At 45.2% G+C, this 23,458-nt stretch overlaps 1 protein-coding gene across 4 annotated transcripts in view; it reads right to left on the minus strand.

Moving 5' to 3' along the window:
- Positions 1-23,370, minus strand: part of LOC126547381 (RNA helicase aquarius) — a 40,465-nt gene extending 17,095 nt beyond the window's left edge. For all 4 annotated transcript variants that reach the window (XR_008609038.1, XR_008609036.1, XR_008609037.2 and 1 more), the window contains exons 1-3: positions 20,430-23,370; positions 16,129-17,076; positions 8,132-8,371 (exon numbers count right to left, since the gene is read on the minus strand). Coding sequence is in view for 1 of the 4 variants with exons in the window: in XM_050195357.2 (XP_050051314.1) it covers positions 8,132-8,371; positions 16,129-17,076; positions 20,430-23,267 (4,026 nt within the window). In the remaining 3 variants the exon portion in view is untranslated. The remainder of the gene's footprint in view (positions 1-8,131; positions 8,372-16,128; positions 17,077-20,429) is intronic.
- Between the last annotated feature and the right edge of the window lie 88 nt (positions 23,371-23,458).

Below are 23,458 nucleotides of genomic sequence, written 5' to 3' on the forward strand. Positions count from 1 at the left end.
AGAAAGATGGTCTTAAGCTGCATAAAAAGAAAGATGATCAATGAGGAGTTTGGCACAAACCTCTCTTGTTCTTCACTGAGGACTATCGATGTCCTCAACTGCTTCTATTAAACAAGCAGGCTGAGCGAAATATCAGACGCTGCGTTTATGTTTTGTTAGTGGCTTGAAAAGCATGGTGCTGTAATTTATATATAATACAATGTCAAATCGCACTGCTTTCAGCACCTCTGATCACTTCGCTCGCAACCAGTGCAGTAGTAAACACATGAAGCAAATGAAGAATTGGCTATGATACGATCAAGGTAACGAGACGTGCAGTCTATGAGCATTCTGTGCAGACCTAAACCCCTGTCAAACGGGCAAGTTAAGTGCACTTACGGAGAGTGCGCTCGGTTTTAAGTGCATTTTCCCAAATCTAAACTGTACTCGCTGTGTACTCGCAGAAGAGTGCGCTCCGGTCGGAGTGAGTTCACGGAACGCACTTTGCTGGCCGAGTACGTATCCTCGCCACCAGCGGTTTCAACGGTACAAAATGTAATGCATAGAGAAAGGACACAGAAGATAATTCTAGCTGTTCAACAGCTTTTAACAAAATAATCAGCGCATAACTCGCTGATATTGTTCTAGCAGGATCAAGTGCCGCCTCATCGCACGCCATCATCTTGTTTTGGATTGGCTAAGCATTAGTCTTGGCCGGCCTTGACTTGCAAGACTCTTATGATAAAAATACTTCCTTTTTTTTTGAGTAAATATAGATTACGATTGTTTTTTAAAATTTAGAATACAACTAAAGCAATAGCTTCTGAGAATTTTTTTTTTATTTAATCTACATCTTCAAAAGAACATGGTTTTAGTCTGCTGCCATTTTTTTGGTGCGAGTGCACTCGGTTTTCCCGTTTAGCACTGCGTAGCCTAAAGTGTCACTCAAGGTCCCGAAGTGCACTCCCAGTAAGTGCACTTAACTTGCCCGCTTGACAGGGGTAATAGGGATCCTCGTATGCAAGCTCTATCTTTAATACCGTATATAATCATGTAATGAACGCACTTCTTTCCCAATAAACCGAAGTAAAGTTGGGGTGTGCGTTCATTATGCAGGGTAAATTTCATGGAGACATATTCAAAAAACGAAAAATTGAAAAGTAAGACGGTAATGATTTGGAACATGCATGAGATAACTTATCTTTGCAGTAAAAATACATGTATGCCATTTGCAAACAGTAACTTCACTCCACATCGCTACCACCAGACCTGCCATTAAGGTTGCTGGCCGCTTCATCCACATCGTGGTGCCACCACAGAATAAAGAACCAACACATCAGCTGCGCGAAGTAGGCGCGGCCTAGGCCAATCGTGCGCGGCGAAACTGAATGTGCGCTTCGAACAGCGATCTCCCATTGCACCCCAGCTCGTACTCGCAGCCGCTTCCAACTGGCTGCCATTATCACAAGCACCATGTTGAAGCGCACACCTGTTTTCACACGCATGCTGTGCGCGTATGTTTCCTCAACCATCCTGCTCATCGGCATGTCAAAGTTTATCGGTGTCTGACCAGTGTTTCTGTTTTGTGAGCAGATAAACTCTATGTCCTGCATCTCGAATCTGCGAGGAGACTTGGCGCCGGCACTGGCGGCAAGGATGTGTTCAGCATTAAAGGGAAGCTGAAACACTTTTCGAAAAAAATGAGTTCTCTGCGGCATTCTACAGTTTTGAGTCCCCTGAACACGAATATCTGGTTCAAAAAGGGCGGAAACAAACGCAAGCGGCTGTTTTTCCAAGAAAACGCGCACCAGCGCCTCAGGGCATCGCGCGAACGCCGCTGTTGCCCGTGATTGGTCGGGGCCGCTGTGACGTCGTTGGCGGTAGTCGCCGGTCGGCGCCGCCGCATGTCTCCGTTTCAGAGCGTAGCACCATTCCTTTCTCTCTGGTAGCACGCGGTTCTGCTGTTCTGGCTTCATAGCTGAGTTGCAAGATGGAACGTTCTCGCTGTCTCCGACAGCTTGTATTGTCCCCGTACATGTTTGAACACACAGCCGATACGGAAAACGATGGCGGCAACAGAGTCAACGACGATATTGAGTGTGCCAACAGCGAGAGCGATGTGTGCACCTTCTCGCGCGCTGGAAATCTTAGCTGGTACGCATGTTTTTTTTTTTCATGTAGCTGCACGTTGCAATTACGGGAGAAAAAATGCGCTAAAGTGTCACTGGGAACATGCTGCTGGAATAATGCCGAAGCACTAACTTTTCATTAGATTTACACGGGTGCAATTCCGCGATGTCAAGCACCTTGCCGCTGCTTGTCTGAAGTCCCGTGGTTTTTTCAGCGTTGATACACGATCGCGAACATAAGTGCCGAGTTTCAAAGCGCGCACATGCAGTGCTGTGAGGTACAGTCATGGAAGTTGCTTATCATACACATCCAGAGATGACCAGAGGTATTATATGTGCAATATTCATACTATGGTTCGACGACTTTGCGAGTGTGGCTCGATCAAGAATCGGTATGCGTGCTCCATGCTAGTGTTGACATAAAGATATTGGGCAGTTTTAGCACCGCCGTGTGGTAAACACGATAACTGAACCGTACGTCGAATGTCACTAGGCAAGCCTACACTCCATTTGATACCTCAGGTGCATCGCTGTGGAAGCTACGCTTGAAGTCCGGTCACGAAAATTTATTACGGCGCGCGTTTCCGTCTATGCTTCGCAGCGTGCCAGCGGCGTTTGCTCGCGCGAGCATGCACGTGAAGCTGCCGCGACGGGCTGCAATTAAAAAATACCGAAAAGAAATTTTTTTTAAAAGAACGTGTTAGCAGCCGTATAAGTACACGGATGGTTTCTATGGGTAAATTCTTCTTTTTTTTTTTTTCATTCCGAACTGAGCTTATATATGGAAAGCTTTCTGAAAAATCGGGTCAAGAAACACCGAACTTTTTCTAAGTGCGAACGCAGCCACTGCAAGAAGTATCTCAAGCCTCCACAGCGTTGTACCTGATGTATGAAACGGAGTATAGCAACGCTAGCAACAACGCGTTTTCGCATTTGTCGTAAGGCTATCCGGCTACGCTAAAACTGTGTTACCAGACGTTAATGGCTGCAAATGTTCGTATTTCTCCAGTGCATCAATGTGGGCCTAATCACGCTTTCATTAAACTAGGTGCACCTGCATGTGCTGCGTATTGATGGAAGATGAAGAGAACTGCTTGTGCTGCCAGGAGGTGCAAGAGATTAGGAAAAAACAGAAGCGCACGCAGTGCGTAACAAGTTCAAGACAATTCAGGACTGTGTGCCTCAGCAGGGCAGTACTGGAAGTGGCACTTGCCCAGAAAGGAGTCGAACCGGCTGGACAAGGCAAGAAGTTTACACACAGGTGTGAAAATGATATGGCCAATGGAAAAAGAGTGATGCAAAAGCAATTTTTTTTTACAGGCAGTTGAGGTATGCAGCATACCGCCAGTTTGTCTGGCTAGTATGGAAAAAGTTGGGAAAGAAGAACCGTCGAATTCTGCCAAGCTGTGTACTTGAAGTTGTTCGGGCTCAGTCGCGCCGATTTAATTGGAATACCGATTGCCCGCATCGTTGTCAAGCTCCGATGATAGTCACTGTCGCGGAAATGGTCCGAGCACCGCACAGTTGATTTCGTCGGCACGAACTTATCTCTCCTCACCGCACGTACCCACTGCGCTGCAAGCTTCTTTTCCTTCGGGAATTTGTGAAACACCACATCATCTCGCCCGCCTGTGTTCGCGCAGCCGAATGCTGCACAGAACGAGGGCATGTTAGGCGCCCTTGGCTGTAGGCACTCACGCAGCACAGAAGGAAAGAACAGTTTACGAAAATCGTAAAGCAAACGTGAGCGGCGGCGGCGGCGGCAGACGGAAAGAGGCATGTCAGCACGCCGGTCCGCGGCTCGGTTGGCTCAGTCTCCGCCCATGACGTCACTCTCGCCGGTTCTCTCCTCTGCCAACGTCCTCACCCGGCGCTCCGGGAAGCGATGGGGGCGTGTCCGCGCGGGTGATTTAGAAAGCGATTTCCGCCCGTTAAATTAACAAAACGAAAAAAAAAATTTCAGTACCGTAAATTATTAGGTCTGTTCTTCCCAATCCCAGCAATTCATAGAAATTGAAAACCGTTTCAGCTTCCCTTTAAGTGCGCTTACTTTAAATACATGTGCAAGAGTCAAAGATTGTAGTCTCTACGAAAAACTACAGCACGACTGTTCAATCGTGGGACTGCATAGTAGCAAAGCTTGAGGTGCGTTCATCACGCAAGGAAAAAAAATTCAGATTTTTCGCGACTAAATACGGTATATACTAGTACTAATTTCCCCCTATCTGCAGTATCTTTGTAAACTGCATATTATAGTGATATATGTCTGTCTTATCTTAGTTAGGATGGTTTGGCTCCTTTGTGATGTGCCATAAAAAAAAAAGGAACATCGCTACATTCGCGGCGATGGCAGCAGCGTAGCAGCATATAACATTGTTCACATGAGTGCATTTAAAAAAAAAAGACCAAGCACAGGACCACGCGGCTGTCATTTGTGTTGTTGTTCGTTCAGCTCTACGTTGCATCTACAACCTCCCCTTCCCCTGCATGTGAATGTGCCAGTTCTATATAAGTCCTCATCGCAACACCAATGCAAGTAAATACACTCAGTCTAGAGTTTTATGGTGCCATGCATGACAAGCCTCTGAACCCTCCTCCCTGTCTCTCTCCACTTTTTGCTTTCCTACTCTTTGTGCCTCGGCAGCATGCTGGAGGCAGGTTTAAAAGGGAAGGGGGGAACAGAGTGCAAAACGTCCTCGCCCATGCGAGTAGTGTAAGCTGTGTAAGCTTTCCTTTTAACCCTTGTGGCTAAGGCCAGACAGGGCTAGATGCTAAGGCCCTGTGGTAGTGTGAGAAACAAGTGAGATCAACGTCCATCAAATCTCTCAAGCTTCGTCGGTTCAGTTACCGTTCTTGCTCAACATTCGCTTGGCCCTTCCCATCTTTCACCTGGACTGAGCGTCGGTGGTCTTGCTTCCGTGTGAAAACTGTGATGGCTTTCATTCAGTGCGATTGACGAATGACATCATGATGCTGCTCGCTTGCTGGTCATGCTGCACATCTACGCTTGTGGCAATGACTATAATGAGTAGTACTCATGTTGCTTCTGTGAAGCGACTGGACTTTCCAAATGCTCAGTGTCCAATGTAACCTTTGAGAATGAAAGGTGAGCTGCACTTTCAGCAATGCTCTCGTGAATCATAGTTTGATTGAACATTATTGATGTAGCTTTCTCGCGGACACTTTGGTGCCTAGGAGGGCAAAGATAGAACCAGGAGGAAGCATGAGGCCAAGCAGCTAGCCTTGGCAAGCCAGCCTCCTCTGACGCCGCTTCTCCTTGTCCCCAGGCATATCTGCACACTGACTATTGAGCAGTAGGCCCTCAATGGTTTCTGCAACTTTTCAGGACATTTCTTCGTAGATGGTAGCTCTTAGTGGCGCCGTCACCACGCGCTCTCCTGTCTACTGTTTCCAGTACTCGCTGCACACTCAGTGAATAGAAATTACCACTTGTGCATCACATAGGGAGGGCTTATTTCCCCTAAGCCTTTAATTTATATTTTGTGACTCGGCTTCAAGATGGTCATGTGACACTCCCTCCTACAAATTTTAGAGTGCAGCCCTTGGGTGCTCATTCCTGTGGCAAACGTCAGCGTAATTGAACAAATGAGCACAGCTAAGTATGAAAGAGCAAGTGCGGAGTGCAGTGGGCTATGAAAGACATGAAGAGGAAAACGGAGGAGGAGGTTATTGCGAGAGCGTGAGAAGCGTAGTGCGGCAGCGATGGCTACAAGATGGCGTCAGAGTAGTGCGTGTCATCTGGGAGGTCTGTCTACGGGAGCTGCTGTGAATCGCGCCCACGTATCACCCATGTGCTGCCTCTTGCGATCTCCTGATTAGCGAGACAGTCACTCAACACTTCGCTCCGTTTGCAACGTGTCGCATGAGAGAGATTGTCTGTGCCAGCTAACATATCCCGAAACGAAAACATATAGAGCTGCACCCAAATTTCACATTAGGGAGTCTAGTAATCGTCGGTGAATTTTTTTCTTTTTCCATGTTAGGTGCTCATGCTCAGTGCAACTGACATTAAATATGGATGTCAGAGCAGTGTCACTGCTGGAACTGCGGATCTGCGCTTACGGTACTTTGTATCAGAGACACAACTACAGTCGAACCCACTTATAACAATATTCAAGTACCACGAAAATTCCACTGTTATAACCAATAATTGTTATAACCAGGTTGCATCAAAAAATCAAAATAGGGGGATGGCAGAGCTGATGTGAGAAAATGGTGGGGAGGCCAGTGCCCCTCCCCACCACCTTCCTCTGCCAGGCTGCTGATTGTGTTCACTCGTTTAACTGTTTCCTGGGCGCCCCAATTGCGTGCAGCAAGCCATGGCTGTTGGCGTTAAAGAATGGTATTGCTATAACAACTGCAAATTTAAGAGGGGTAACGGGTGGCAAGTGATATGCGAGCACCGCTGAGGCATCACTTTGGTGGTGCCAAAAGGGGCCTTTTAAATATTGCGAGAAGGCTGCCGCAGCAGCCTGTCAGCTTCAGAAATCCAGAAGAAACACTGAGGAGAGATTGCCACAAGCATCTCGCCATGTACTTCTCACTGGCTTGCATGAGAAAAGCCTATGTCCACCAGCCATGCATGCTTTACGCGAAGCTTGCCGACATCCTTGTCCAAGGCATCCAAGCACTCCACATAGTGCAGCGGAAGGTTCCTTGCGAAAACGAAGCCCCACAAGGACTGAATCATGCCAGGCCTCCTGTGAGGACAACGCTGAGGCAGCCTACCCTACCGCGTCATCGCTGCCGTCGTCACCGTTGCTATCCGATGCACGCACATTCGCGATGATCGTCTCGTCGGTTAGAAGCACTTAGTTTCCAAATCTACAGTCGTGCGCTTTCTTTTCACCGACAACATCGTGCACTGCTGATGATCAGCGGGCGGATCAGTCATCTTCAGTTTCGGCGGCGAGTCAAGCAAAGTTGAGAAACCGCATGGCCAGGAACGACTTCGACACAACCAACAAAAACGAACTGCACTAAACGAGGAGCCAGCGAGCAATCTGCCTAATCTGCTTGCGGCGCAGTTGGCGCGGTCCAATTGTGTTTCGGAGGGTGGGGCGGCGTAGAGCTATGGGCACAGCTCGTTTGTGTTCAGAGGGGTGGAAGCACGACGGGAGAGAGCCGCGCTGAGATGGCTGGAAAATGAGTGCACGGCAGCTGTTGAAGCAGCGGCCCATCATGCAGCGGCTCGAATTTCTCTTTTTCTTTTCAAGGATTTTGCATTTCACTACCTTCCGGCTTGGACACCCAGCAGCCAGACTTCATCGTTATAACCGATAATGTTATAACCGGCATTGTAGTAAGCGGGTTATTTCACCATGGAAAACATACAAAAGTCGACAGTGCGGCAGCTTCTCATTGTTATAACCGATATATTGTTAAAACCGGTAACATTATATGTACTGTACTGTTATAAGACTACTGCTGATTCCGCAGAACGACTGGGACTAGAAGTGAGAAGGAGGCAGGCGCCCCAGCCCATCTCCTTCTCGCTTGTACAGCTCCAGCCAATCAGTGGTGACTAGGTGGACACTTACACAATACCCCTTCCGATGTATGCATGATGCAACTTGGCTAGCATGTGCAAAGCTGGCCCAGCCAGCTGAAGAAGTGGCAGCAACAGTAGAACAGTAGTGGTATGCTCAAACTCTTACTTTATTGTTTAGAAAAGCACTGTTCTTGGTAAAAGTGATGCTTTGGTAATTTTAGAGCTTTAATATGCAATTTTAGTTTGACATAATCTTTGCCTTGAGCATCCATTAAGAAAGCGCAGTTAAGACTACAGTAAAGATGACGCTCTCTAATCGATATTTACCAGTAGGTGGATTAAGCTATACCAGGTACACTGAATACGCTTGCAATGAACACAACGCTGTAGTTGAACATGTGATAGATCCATGCATGTCTGCATGAAGCACAATCGCATGTTCAACATATTTTGCAAAAGTTGCATCTTGTGAATAAAATGAATGGGCAGAAGGAATTTCTGCTCAACATACCTCCCAAGGTGCCAACCAGAGCTGTGTAGGTCTCTGAAGCAGGAGGTTGAATGTAGGTCCCAGCTCAAAGCAGTCTTGGAACAGTGATATGCGTGCAAACACATACAAGCCCAAGCGAGCCCGTGACATGGCCACTACAAGCCGGCGTACATCTCGCAAGTGCCCCACAGCTCGTGTCCGCACCAGTGACAAGAGCACATAGTCATTCTGCTGGCCTTGGTACTTGTCCACAGTAGTTACCTGATCAAGAAGTAGAAACAGGAGGTCAAATTTTAAATAACCCAACTCCTCATGCCTGACAAAATTTAGTAATGGTTTTGATGTGATCAAGAGTGTTTTTGACTCATTTAGGCCATGCTTTCAGTTAATGTTTCAGTCAGCACAATTGTGCTTCAAAGCATGCCGAATACGACGATGGGAGTCTGTGTGTGGATTAGCACACACAGAATGTGTGCTGGTCTGGAGCTGCCCAAACCGATCTCTGCTGAAGTTCTAGAATAGCTAAAGTTGTGCCATCTCACCCCCTTCTGCAACCCTGTCTAGAATGTCTATAAGGAAGCTCCAGATGTGAGCCTCATACCCTCGTCCATTATGATTGCACACTGCCTCATTTATTATTCTTTTCTCTATTCTGCACTTCAGCATATTTGACTAAGGATAAGCCTGTCCCTCTGTTTTCACTTCTCTTGAAACATGTAATGCCCCTAAAATCCCCTATATTCTTGTTGAATGCTTAATATGTGCTGCTTTTAGTGATATGGTCGTGGTGTGCCTTATGACAACTGCATTGGGGTGATCTGCCCACCAACCAATGAGTACACAGGACATGTAGACATTTTACATGGTACTCAATATCACATGAGAAAGGATGTGGCGGAGGTCAACAATTAATGGCACTACTTTACTTATACATGGGACTAATTTCTGCCAGCCACATCCATGGCGGATTCCATCATGCAAAAAAAAAAAAAAAAATCAGAGGACACCTAAGCACTTATGAATTGACAATGCAAAAGCATTAATGTCCAATTCAACACCACTGAGCAGTGCTTCGAGAAATGAACTCCTTGCGGGCATGCGAGCACCCTGATACGGTTGGCGCGTGTTAACGTGACAGCATTAAGGGCCCCATACTGCAGGAAATCCAGCATCGGATGTCGTTTCGGCAAAAAGAATTTCGAACCATGCATACCCAACCACGCAGGCCCTCCACGGGGCGCAAGGAAGTTACTGAACTAACTGAATTTCTCAAGGTAAAATACGAAGAAAAATCATAAAGTACGACTTACACACAACTTACAGACATGATAGCGTCAGATTGTAATTTGAATATACGAGAAAACATAATTCTGTTATGCAGAAACTAAATTGTTTCTACAATTCACAGAGTGGCCATGGCCTACCAGATTTGCACGCGCAAATCTCAAAGGCCATAAAGCGGCAGGCCTGGTTACTTGCAACACCTCCAGATGGCGCTCGCCTTTGCCACATCACCTCGGGTAAAAGAATATAAATACCTTGGTATATGGATAAACGAAGGCGATAGATATATGGAAACACAGGAAAAAACAGTAACAGCAAAGGGGAAGAGAAATGTGGCAATAATGAAACACAAGAGTGCTATGGGGATACAATAGGTACGAGGTGCTCTGGTGTATGTGGAAAGGTGTAATGGTTCCCGGACTTACATGTGGAAATGCGGTTGTTTGCTTGAAATCAGGGCTACAACCAGGATTTGATGGCAACCAAAGGTCAGTAGGACACCTGGCATTAGGCGCTCACGGGAAGACTACAAATGAAGCTGTGCAGGGTGATATGAGGCTGGACAAGCTTTGAAGTAAGAGAAGCTTATAGAAAAATTGATTATGGAGAGCGACTGAGGAACATGGAAGAACGCAAATGGGCTGGGAGAGTTTTCAGGTATTTGTACAGGAAAAACATTGACTCACAGTGAGGGAAAAGAACTAGGAAGCCTACCAGCAAGTATGCGACCAGTTTGGTGAGCAACATGGCAACAAAGAATGTCAAGCGGAAAGTAGGAGAGCGTGAGATATTCTCATGGGTGACGGCAATGGAAAAGAAACCTGCTATGAGTAACTACTTAAAGGGCCCCTCACCAGGCCACATAACAAATTTTGGTTATACGCTGGAAGTTGTTAAGTGTCTTCTAGGGAGTGTTCTGCCACAAAAAGTTTTCAAATCGGCTCATTAATAGCCGAGATAGAAATATTTCAGTGCCGCGAACCCATGATTTCAGCAGGCAGGCTCCACTGCCAAGCAAGACGCTCTCTCCACTCGCCCCATCTAGCCTATGCAAGCGAAATTCTTTCCCTGCGTTCTCCCATACTGGACCTCGAGGATCGCATGACGCATACGTCACGGGCCCCGCCTTCATTTTTCTTTCCTCGCTTTTTTTTCAGCGCTACGCACTATCACCGATGGCATCGCGCGTGAGCTGTTGTCTCGTTCGCGCAGCGCACTATTTTGCACGCTGTGCACAAGGAAACATGACTAGCGGTATAATTCACTGCTACACGAATATTGAGGCAGAATAAGCGGATCGCAGAGCATGATCACGCGCTGGAACACGGTAGAAAATGGCATAGTTTTGGTACCTGCGCACGTGACTGCACGACCGTGGTAACAAGCAGATGAAGCGGAAGTACATCTCTCTTGCTTCGGTGCGAAGTAAAACAAAAAACATGCAGACATTCCGTTTGTGTGTTTTATTATTTCTCTAAACTTCAATTTGTCAATTCAAGCAACAGATCGCACAGATAACAGATGTTGTCTTGAATAATTATCGAAATCGCGTGTCACCACGAGCGACGTCACACTGCGGGACACCAGTACGTAGGCGCAGGCACACGAGTATGTCATCCTCCGGCTTGGGGCGCAGCGGTCGCGAGAAGATAAAACAGCATTCGGTTTGAAATTTCAGATCTTTCCGCAGTGCATATATACATGTAGTGCGCGCCGATGGACGCGCCACTGGTGGTGGCCTTGCGCAGAACACACAGGAGAGGAGCCAGCCGCGCGCCGTAGTTTGTTGTGTCGTTGACAGTGCTTCTCTGTCTTATTCACGGTTTTAGAGCAAAACGGGTAATGCCCTTTGCATGTGTGGGGTGGCCAAAGCTTCAAGGAATGTCAGAGAAGAATTGTTGCCGTGTGGGGGGCTCAAATGCCGGCGAAACCTTGCCGGCGATACGGTTCTGATCATTCCCCTCAAAGCCTCATCAGCGGGAGCAACGGTAGCAATGGATCGTCGCTTCGGCGGGAAATTTCTTGTTCTCATCCTTTCCTTTGTCGCGTCGGTGTTTTTTTCCACTCGATCATAGTTAGACACATAAGCGACGAAGTTCGTCTGCAGTGTAGCATGCGGTTTAAAGGCATTTCGCTAAACTTCGGAATGCTGTTTGCCGTTTATGCTGTTTTCCGCTTCTTTACCGCGTTGCGCTAGTTAGGCAGGAGGACTGCACGAGCGCATTGTGTTGTACGTTAAAGCTACTGAAGTTTGCAGGAACTGAAATTGTTGGTTTTATGTGTGGCCCGGTAAATCCTCGCACCAGCTGTCACGCACTTCATGTTTTCACATCTATTTTATGCGTGGCTTCGCACTTGTTTAACTGTTGCTAGTTGCTTCTTGTTGATTCTTTTGAGCTGCGAGGTTTTCACCCTGCCTCGTTTGTAAAGGGTATAAATCACGCTGTGTCTTATCGGAATGATACCAAGCAAGTGCTTCTTTAACAGCTTTATTCTTTTCACTCGAGGGCATCTTAGATATTGTGGTTTTTTGGGAACTGTGTTTAGAAAATAGGTAGTTCAGGGGGGGCGAGAATTGCTAATAGTTGCTGCATATGGTATTTTTGTTCCATTTTTCGCTGAAAAGTTCGCGTCACGTTTGGGAAGTCATCACACCTCCGATGCTGTCTCAGCAGACTTAACACGCCGAGTGAATTGTTTATTTCACAACGTAGTCCCTTCTTGCATGTGAATTTTATACTCAACTGAATTTTTTCTAATGCTTACACTGCAGAGGACTAAACCCAGCCTTGCCGCCAGCGCTCATCTACTTTGGCTGGCGCTGCCCTGCCTTTAAATATATCATGTGGCACCTCTCTCTAGTAACATAAAAAAAGTACTGAAAAGTTAGTCAGACTTTAGCTTTGTACGTTTCTAACCAGCTCCCTTGGGGAATTTAAAATTGCAAAAACTGCAGCGGGAACGGCAGTTCATCGGCGTATGCAGCAGAATTGCATCGGCGGTACAGCGCTAACACGCGCTTTTATTTACCCGTGCGTTTGGTGACTTCGTTGACTAGTGTATGCGTTTCCATCAATAAATTCGCAATTACTCTTCTTGAGACGACTTTGACTGCACTTATTCGGTGATGTCACATGTATTCATCGGCAGAAACATCACAACGGCATATGCAGACATTGCACCGTGTGGATTTGTTTGATATAAGTCTGCACTAACGACGGGTGCTTATTATTGAGGTATAGAAGCAGCATTATGGCAAGGGTATAATCTAAAAAGAACGATGGAGACATCGCATTACTCAACAAAATTTATTGGCTAGTTAACATGAGCTCCACTTCACGTAAATGCGATTCATGACGTTTGTCTGCGGGACGCACCTGGCACGTAACACCGGTAACATCGTGTTCATACCCGCTCCCACAGAGGTCAGCTTCTTCCCTACAGCTGTCACTGCAGAAGAAGCAGTCTGGCACCCGAACAAAGGAGAAATCGCAGCCGCGAACTTCAGCCATCCTTGCTGCAAAGGGTTGTTGTCTGCTGGAAGCGCCCGCTAGGTGGCTTTCAGTGGCGCCTCTATAGGTGGTGCACGAGGCATATAGCGATGTAATACTTTGCAGACACCACCGTTATCGCGCAATGTATTCTCTGTGCTAGCCAGCTCAATATGGCCAGACCTGGTGAGGGGCCCTTTAAGAGGAAAAAACGAAATCGGGAAAGACATAATTAATGATAACTCAAAGGGAAGCTCATTACTTTTCGAAGCGAGATCAGGTTGCCTTAGAACAAATACTTATAAAGCGAGATATCAGAAGGAAAAATAAGCATGCGCTTGCTGCAGTAAAGCTAGGGAAACGATGGAGCATGTTTTATTAGAATGTGAAGATATGTGCCCAGTGGTCAATTTAAGCATCTCTGGCCTCCGTGAAGCCCTTGGATTCAGCAAGAGCAGGGGGAAAGTACTAAACATGTCCACAGTAGAGATTAGTAAGCGGCGAGTGGAAGATTGGTGGAAGTAGGGAAACGACAAACAACAGAGGCGCGCAAAAACAAAGTTCACAATAGAGGTTCAGAAAGTTTGGTTATAGAAATTAATCGTGTTTTTTTTCCCTTTCTCTTTTTAACATAGGTAGGACTTTAGGCAATATAATAACAAGAGCTTGGTGGTGCAACCCACCACCCCGTTCCAAAGGGGACACTCATAGCATCCACCCACCCATCGCGGCCCACACAAGAGGACGTGTTTCTACCAGAAAGCTCGCCTTCATGCATAGTGTTCGCTGTAAACATTATGTCAACACTATGGTTACATAAGCTGCAGTTGCTGGGAAGTGTGAGAAGCAGTCGGGGATCTTTGAATGCTATCGCGTTCCACTCTCAAAGGCGAAGCTTAAGTGTCCTCCAAATTTTTTATTTGGCCTTACCAAGGCGCAGTTAGAACATAGGTGAGAGCTTGTGCAAACAAGGAAAGCATGGATAACACAGGCTTCCAAGAGCGAGAGCGAAGATGATTTGGAATTGCAGTGATGCCCTTTCCCCTCACGCAACACTTGGCACTCTACTGCAGTAGCAGCTATTTCTTTTTGCCCACTCTGGTCCGTCGCGGCGCGCTCGTGCTGTGGAGTCTCAGCCAGTAGAAATTTAGGTGCTGCTATAGACACAGAATGCCAGCTTTTTTGCTCAATGAGCCATTTGACACTTTCGCATCAAAACATGAGGCAGCTTCCACATCTGCTTGGTCATTGCCCCACAGTGCACAGTAGAGCTTAGTTAGAACTGCTTCATGGAGCAAAAATGCTTGCTGTAAAGGAAGTATTGTAAAAGAAGTCTGTCAGAATAGTAGTGTAATTTCCCTCAAAATAATACTGAAGAGTGTCAAAGAGGTTAAAGATCAATGTTCAACTCGAAAATAGAACACAGAGCTTCTATATATATATTAGAAACATGTTAATAAGAGTTTTAGAAACAGTGGACACAAGTGGTTTACATTTGCAAAAGGAAGCTGAACATAGCTATAAAATAAAATGGCAAGCACAGAACTCAACCTCCTTTGTGCATATGACTGATACCAATTACTAACATTGGATTTAATATTATTTAAAAAAGGGAAAGAAAGAAAAAAACACCGCACTGACCTCTAAAGTAGAACATAACGAATGACTGCTGATGTTGGCCAGCCTATCCAATGCTTGCTACACATAGCCTATAGCACCAAGATTATGTGGTGGTATAGTATAATTTTGGTGTTCAAAATTTCATTTGCTCCATTCCACACTTCTCTTATGACTTTTTGAAATGAAGGCAGCCTTCAACAGCCAAAAGCAGACGACTACACAGTCCTTATGCATGTCACAATGGCTGGCACACAAGTCACCTTTAATTAGAAATAACCCTGAAGGTTACATGTATAGTGTTTCCCTGTACATTGAACATACTGTTCTAGCAACAGTTGCACAAGCAAACATGTGGGCGCTTCCTTTGCATATCTTCATTAATGTGACAGGTAGTTGTGATGCTGCTGTACTGCAATGCCATAAAGTTCCAACCAAAGTGGCATAGCAACGAGGTCACTGTAAGTGGTTGACATTCCATACGTTTCTGGCAAGATTCGATGGATGCCAGAACACTGTTTGTACTACACAGGAGGTTTCCCCTCCCGTTTATAAAGGGTAATTATAAGTGAGCTCAACCGTAAAGTTGACAGTTAAGGTTGTTCTGTTTATATGCTCTGCTATTAAGCCTTCACTTTAAGGACCCCGTGTAGCAATGTGGCTTTGATAATAGTAATTATGATTAAATAATTTTCGTCACAATAAATGAGTATATCATTATTGAAGGGGCTTTAAATACCAATGCCACAGTTAGACTATAAGGGACACTGCAGTTGGAGGCTCTAGATTTATTTTCACCAGTTGTAGTTAAGGTGACTAAAGAAGAACAGTAAGCTACACTACACTGTCAAGTTATAGTCCTGGAATATTAAAAATGTTACTCCAGCTGCAAGTGGAGGTTTGGTAAGATAAATGGCACTGTTGCTTTGAAGTTCTCGCACCAGCTTCCTGTGACATCATGAATTTTGAAAGTGTCTGCTTATGAATAGCGAAGTGTTCATTAAAACACAAGAGATGCATACCACCTTAAAGGGACTGATAAATCAAGCTATCATTTCGAAAACATTTTAAGCACACAAAGACTGTAAAAATAGGTGCAGATACTTCAAGATTACTGACATCACACTGACATATGACAGCTCCGATTTGTGCACAAAATTAAAATAAGGGGAGCTTGGGATTCACTGTCTTTGCTGGTAACCATTTCTTTTTCTGCCAAATATATGCCAAGAGAGCTTTGAAAGTAACTCTCGACTAAATTGATTGAGTGTTACATTTTGGTGTCCATTTGCAGTGCACTTGAACCTAACCGTACAAGCCTTTTCACATTCCACATCCATTGGAATGTGGTCATCGCAGCCAGGAATTGAAACCACGACCTTGTGCTTGCCAGCAGGACAGCAATGTCACTTAGCCACAGCAGCAAGTAGCAGTGCAACTATGACAAAAGCTGTCAAATGATGCAAGATATATCTGGGTCAAGTTGTCAACTACAAAAAGAAATGTTGGAAGATGATGTTCTCATCAAAAAAATGTTTCAGTTAAATCCTAGGTTACATTACCTTCACTCACTCAAATTACTGCAATGTAGCCAGCCTTTACAAATATTTGGCTTGCAAACCTTACCTTCAGGGGACAGCCAATGAGTGGATTGTCTTGGCAACGCTGGCGCACAACATCGCGTATGAGATGTTTCTGTCCATTGTACGTGGTCAAGATGGAGATCCGTTCAGCAGGGTAGCCCAACAGCCGCATGTACATGAACACAGCCACGACATATTCTGCCTCTGCCAAGTTCTGATAAAAGTAAGGGTTTGGTTCTGATTCTCCTATTCCATTGAAGTCTCCCACATCGACAAGTTGATAGTCGAAGCAGAAACCTGCATTGCCAGTTCGGTACTCTGGCCATTCTGTAACATGTGGCAAGTTCCCCAGGTTCTGGTAACGCCAATTGTACAGGTCGCACAAGCTTGGCCTTGATCGACCTTGACCATCAAGCTGGACCACGGGCACACCCAAGCGTACAAACCTTGTAAACAGTGACTGTTCCATGTTGCTGTACTTTTGGAAGGCCATATTCTTTACCACAGGAGGCAGTTGATGATGGTCTCCAATCATGATCCACCGCTTGAGGCGATTGTATCCATCCTGTGGTGTCTGTAGAAGCAGGGGGATGAAGGTCTCAATCTCCAAAATTTGAGCAGACTCTTCCATAAGGATGTTATCATACTTAAAGCCCAGGTCAACCAGCTCTCTACGCTTCAGTGCTGCGTGGGTGCATGTCATGGCAATCACTTTGGCCTCCTTGACAAGGAGGTACCGTGACCTGTCCAGGCCACTGCGAAGTAGCTCAAATGCTCGAAATTCTTCTAACTGATCAAAAATGTCTTTGATGTAGCGGAAACAGCTCTCTGCCTTCTCCATGTCATCTCCAGGTGACTGCCCATGAAACAAAGGTTGTGGTGCATTGCTGAAGAACTTGGTAAATGGAAAATGTTCTTGAATGTCCCGAGTTGATGGCTCTGTTGTGCTCGATTTCACTTTGCTAAGAAATTCCTCCCACCGAGACAAAACCTATTGGGAAATAGACAATAAAGTCAATAAATTGCTGTCAATGAGGCTGGTTCAGATATTAGGAACACAAAGTTCTCAGAAATTAAGTATCATTATCACAGTTCAGAAAAGTGGTTGCATTGATACTTTGGCTCAAAAACTGGTCACAAGCTCTTTTTAACACTTCTCATTATAGGCAAAATAGATTTAAAGAGACTGCTGAAGGGCCTTTCTATTAAGGCTATACCTGCAACACACAAGCAATTTAAAGCCCGATGAAGTAAACTGTTTTTATTACTCTGAAACAGTATGGCAGTCTCCTTTAAATGTTTTCCATAAGGGATGCAATAAAGATGATGCCACTACTTGTTAAATAAGCAGAAACTGACAAAACATTGAAAAGAATGTTCAGCTGGTCAATGCAATATGAAATAAAAAACATTTTGCAGAAATCATCAACGATGATTGGCAAAGTAAGCAAATAGACAAGCTTCTACGAAGCTATTTGCTCTATTGAAGGAATGATGTGATTGGAGGCATATATTTGTTGCATTATGAACACTTAGGTACCCTTTATTGCATAATTCCGTAGCGAACAGAGTCGGTAACCAGTAGATTTGAAGCGGTGTCGAAGCCCTCTACTGCAGCCATCACAGAGGGAGAGGGCAGCGGATGAGGAGGGCTGTATTCCACCACCACCTCTAAACCTTCAGATGCTCTAAAGTTCTCTTGCAACAGCACAAGCCATTAACATCTTCGTATTGACAATGAAAGCCTGACCACCAACCACTGACCACAAAAACGGGCAGAAGAGCCAAAGAAAGCTATTCACTTTAAAAAAGGAAAATATATTCTAAAGACTTCTCACAACAATAGACAGTTTTAGCTGCACATCACTCATGGTACATTGCTTCCATTTCTTGCACTCAAGAACCACATAAAACTGCACCGAGTTCAGTGTTTTTGGTACGCCTATCTCCCAGTGATAGGATCAACGTGCAGTCAGTTTGGCTGCAAAATGACAAAAAATCCAGGTGGACGAAACATCCTGCTTCCCTGAATTGACTGAGCAGAGCAAGGGCAGTATTCTGCGATCCGCTGCCGGCATGAGCATTATGTGAACTTGCATTTATGTTTCCTCTGAGCAGCTGTGCGCAAATTGTAAGCATACCAGGTCCGAGTGGAGCAGACAGGAAATGTCCAGCTAAAGTTGTTTATTATAACACGCACATTTGTGAAATATTCAATGTCACTTTCTATTCATAATAATATTAAAATTAACTTAAGAAAGAATGAGCAGTGGTTTGTGCACAACCTTGCAGTGGGTATTCTTATGTTTGATGCATAGCCGGAGGGCGGATACCGGTATAATTGAAATGACATGAACAGCATTCCACTGGGCCAGCTTGAGCACTGAAATGTTGACAAGTTCAGTACTCCTGCTGCAGGGTGCATCTCTGTTCTACACAAGCGACTTGCCTACAACATCCTTATGAAGTTCATCTTCCAAGGCCTATATGTCATTCAGGTGCGAGTTAATTGGCAGAGTGTTTCCCAGAACTTCTGCAAAAAGTTACACCACGCAGAGTGGTAAAAGGGGTTCATGCCTGTACAGCAAGCTTACCGCATCTAAGAGTCTGGTAATTGCCAAAGCCAAGTGTCGTACACTGTGCCAAGCCAGTCAACCAGTCAAGGAGTGGTAGGGCATTTTGAGAAGTCACTTTCCGTCTGGTGCGCTGTGTCGTATACCTCTCCTTATGTAAGTGCTGTGACAATGCGTCTAGTGCACTCGCTTCAACCTTTTCACAGTTGTCTCAGTGGTGGCGCTTGAGCTTTGTGTGAACCTTCTGCTCGAAGGTGGAGCTTTGCAATGCCTACAGACCAGCGTATTGGCTGATTATGACATCATCTATTTCCCTAGCATAGTGATCTAGGGAAGACGGAAAATATTCAAGATACATCTTGTATGCTAGCAGGTCTGCTTCCAGAACGATGTAGCTTTTGTGCTCCCAGAATCATGAATAATGATGTAGCTGTGTGCTGCAAGTTAACATGCACTATGCTCGGTACTCCTGCAAGTATGATCATTTTTTTAACTGGTAAATATGTCTGCTTAAATCCTTCTGTAGCAATGTTAATAAACCACCTGTTCTATTCTCTCAATATACCGTCCTCCATGTCCTCACCAAGCGAGCAACTCTTGTCATGAAAATCACGGTGATGGCATCAGCCTGGCCTGCTTAGCCTCGGCGTGACAGCCTAGTAGCATTTGCCAGCTACCCGTTTTTCAGATGCACTGATGGCGTAGGCTAGAGGAGCCCTTTGTGTGATGCCCACGTCAGAGCCACGGTACCCCAATCTCAAGAATATGCAGTGCTATCTGCTTGTGTGCTGCCGATGCTAGATTTGGGGTGCGATCTTGTATGCGTTCCAAAATAGAACGGAGGCAGTCCGTTCCACTGAGCCGCACACGATTGGTCAATTTGAACCGTGACTAACGCCATGACGTCAATCGTGATGTGATATCTGCTGTCAATCAGTCCGTGTCGTCTGCTATCGGGCGAACGCAGCGGAACGGACCACCTATTTTGTGACGTAAAGAACGGACCGCCTCCGTTCGATTTTGGAACGAGTACAAGATCGCACCCTTGATGTGTCCAAGCTATCCATGCTGCAAGTGCAACTGCCCACATGAACAGAGAGAGACAAAACTATTACAATGCAAATCATGTTGCCCTGCCTAAGCTTGATCTATATCAAGCCACTCAGCAGCAACGGATACAGTGATTTTAGTGTATTGCTGCAATAAAAGCTCACTGCTAAACACACTGCATGACTGCAAAGTATAAAAGTGTTTTTGTAAGCGATAAATAATTAAAAAAAAAACATAATTGTGTTTTGATATGTTTTTTGTTGTTGAAGAGCTGTGCATGAGGTTACTCCTTTCGGCTCACAAAATAGGTTGCAAAACTCTTTCCACAAGGGACTCCCTACCACAGAGGAAATACTTGTTTGTCATGTGTCACCATGCCTGAACGGCTTCCCAGTAGATATACCCTAGTCCAAAAACCTCTGGAGAGCCTGTGTGTCAGAGGTATAATGTTAACTAGATTCACTGAGGAAAATGTATACATGCGGCTACATAAGAAAGCATCACTAGCTTCAATGAAGAGCAATATGGCTAAATTTGTGCTTGATGATAAAAAGTAGAACACATTTGAACACCATGATAAATCTTGTCAGTTGAAAAAGGTAAGCACATGTGAGCATGCCACTTGACACCATCACTTTTACATATGTATTGCGCTGCTCTTTAGTCACAGCTAAGTTCACAAATTAGGTACAAGCACTAAAATTAATTTCAATGAACTTGCCTGATAAAGATAAAAGTAGCCAGCAGTCTCACAAGTGTATGAGACGTCACCAGTCACACCAAGACTGTCCTGAAGTTTGCTGACTTCTTGAAGCAGCTCTAGCCGTTTTGCCAATACATAGTTGACTCTGCCATAACGACTGAAATCCTTCTCTGTTTCGAGTGCCTCTTCCCCATGGCCGAGACGAAGCAGGTGCCTCTCGTCAATGTCCAGCATCATAATTTTTTCAAAGAGCTGGTTTAGTGCTTGATTTGAATGTGTTACCAACAGTGTTCTCTGTTCTGGAAAATTGTGGTACAAATTAGAAATGATCTGCACAGCCACGTCTGTCTTTCCTGTTCCAGGTGGGCCAACAATAATAGTAAGGCCTGGCTGTAAACCGGCACGAATGGCTTCAACTTGTGTTGGAGTAAAGGGAATAGCATTTTTCTTTGTCCGTTCACTTGGATATGGTCCTCTACTTATAGTGGTGTGCGGTGTGACCAAGATTTTTTCTTTCTTTGGTGGCTGCTCAGTAACTGTGGCACTCTTCCCGCTTTTCAAGGTCTGCTTTAGAGATGCCTGTTGCTCCTGTTGAACGTCACAAAATGTCACTTTGAAAGGAGGTACAAGTAAGCGTGGATCATTAACATCTACAGATATGTCACATTTGTCCTCGAAGCTTGTCCGGAGGTGGTCCATGTTGAGAAATGTGTCATTGAAGTTTAACACTGGAATCTGATTGCTCATCTTTGAGTAGTGTGCAGCACCTGGATCACCATAACCAAGTATGATGTCATGCAACCAATCTGGTACAACACACTCTGTGTTCATCAAGTCTCTGATGGTTTCCAGAACTGCCTTAAAGTTGTTTTCTTTTGGCTTCCTCCTCATCAGTATGTTGAACGTGTCATAAACGTCTTCCCCACCTTTCACATTGTGATCCATGTCAAGCTTGTACTGATTGCAGTCCATCCACATTCGGTAAGTTCTTGTATCACCTGGCAACAAGGGCTTTGGCTCCGGTCCTTCTTCAATGACCCTTCCATTCAGATCAAGTAGGCCTTCAATTTCACAGCCACGCACATAAGTTAGGCCTACTTGTGGTACAAAAGGCTCCTTGTAGTTGTAAGGAGTGCCTGGTAGACAGACAGGTCGCACCGTGATAAGGAAGCATACGTCATGTTTCCTTAGAGCCTCCCATTCTGCCTTTATTTCTCTGCGAACATTAAGGTGAACAGTGACATCTGCACGAACCTTGGAAGGCTGTTTCTCACCGATATTTGGCTTGCCTACTTCCACAATAGCAAAATTCACTATAGGCTGTGCCATCCTTGCCCAGCCACCAAACATAACACTTTCATCCTCGGTTTTCCAGGGTTTCAGGCGACTGACCGAGTCTTCAATGTCCTGTCTTATCTCATATGTAGACTCAAGCCGAAAGAGGTGAAAGTTGCGTAGCAAGTAATCATGCAACGTAAGAAACTGCAAATTGAGCTTTGGCAGTGCCAGGCAGCCTTCTCCAGAAAAGTACTCTGATGGAACAACATTCTCATCCCATATTATCGATTCTGTAGGATACAAGGGCATCTCGTTCAGGCTTTCTAACTGTGATTGGCGCTTCTCATGTCTGGAAATTAGTAGTTCTTCAAGAAAGGTATGACTGTAAGGAGATACATTACTTTCTGAACTCAGTGGAGGCACCAAAAATAGTGAAGCAGCAAGCCTGTGCAGGTCTGTAGCTTTAAGGGAACCAAAGTGTTTCAGCAGCCTTTCTCGCGTGTCCACATTGGCAACATTGCACAATGCAAAGCGCCGCAGATCGGGGAAGTCTTTAAACGCTGCCTTCTGCAGTGCCGTTATGTTGTCATAATGGATCTGCATCATGTCATGGTCCGTGAGCTCTTCTCCTGTCTGGTCACTGATTTCAAACTTCGAGTAGAACTTGAGTCTGTCTAACAGCTGCGCAAAGAGGCGGCCTTCTTTCCGTTGTGACAGTGCTGACAGTCGACACTTGACGACCAGGTGAGAGTTGTCCATGATGGTGTTGAAAAACCGTCGCGATGGAAGCAAGGCTTCGAGGTCTATCATAAACTCCAGGAAGCGTTCACAATAGTGAACAACCTCCAGAGCCGGCTTTTCTAGCTCGGGAACATCTTTTGTTGATGGCACAGACTCTAAATACTTGAAAAATCGGCCGATGAGCCGCGAAAGAAACTCTCGCTCATACAACAGGTCCTTGTACGTTTGCTCATCAAGCTTCTTGTCGTTTTTCTCGACGTAAGCCCAAAATTTCTTCAACTTTGGAAAGCGCTTAAACTCGTGCTCTCTCCGCTCGGGTAACAAGGTCCTCCACGCTGACAGCGAGACCAAACGCTGAATTTGCTCTCGTATCAGGCTCACTTCCATGCTGTTAAAACAGTTGATCAGGAATACCAGTAGTGCAGTTTGTTCTCGCAGAGAGAACCTGAAGTTCTCGTCTAGAGAACTTTCCATAACTTTTCGAAAGAAAGCCGGAAAATGGTCGGGTCTTGCAATGAACGTTTGCCATGCTGGAACTCTTTCCCGAAATTTTTCGTTTACCATGACAACGATAGACATCAAGTGCGCCGTCGATGCACTTTGAGGATCGTAGTGTGACCATAAGTAGTTCTCCAAGTACTGACTGAACTCCAGAAGCATGACTTTGCGGATCGCAAAGCCAGATCCAATGATTTCTTTCTGATATACGTCCACAATTACCTTCGGGTCGTATTCCTTCCATGAGGACTTGTTGTGGGGTACCCAATATTCTTCAGCTAGCTTAGTTATAGTGTCGGAGGTATCTGAACGCGACAACGACGACGAAAACGCCGCCATGTCTGCACGGAGTTAGAGAAAACGTGACACACACGTGCATTAAAAAAAAAAATAACGCTTTTATGGCAAGTTTGCGTAACAACAAAATTATTTTTATAATACTCCGGATGTAGTTGTTCAAATTTTATTAAATTTTACTTGCACATTACTTTGTAGTAAGGAAGTGCTTAGTAAGAAGTGCTTAAAGAAAG

The sequence above is a fragment of the Dermacentor andersoni genome, chromosome 1, assembly GCF_023375885.2.
Source record: "Dermacentor andersoni chromosome 1, qqDerAnde1_hic_scaffold, whole genome shotgun sequence".
Lineage (NCBI taxonomy): Eukaryota > Metazoa > Arthropoda > Arachnida > Ixodida > Ixodidae > Dermacentor > Dermacentor andersoni.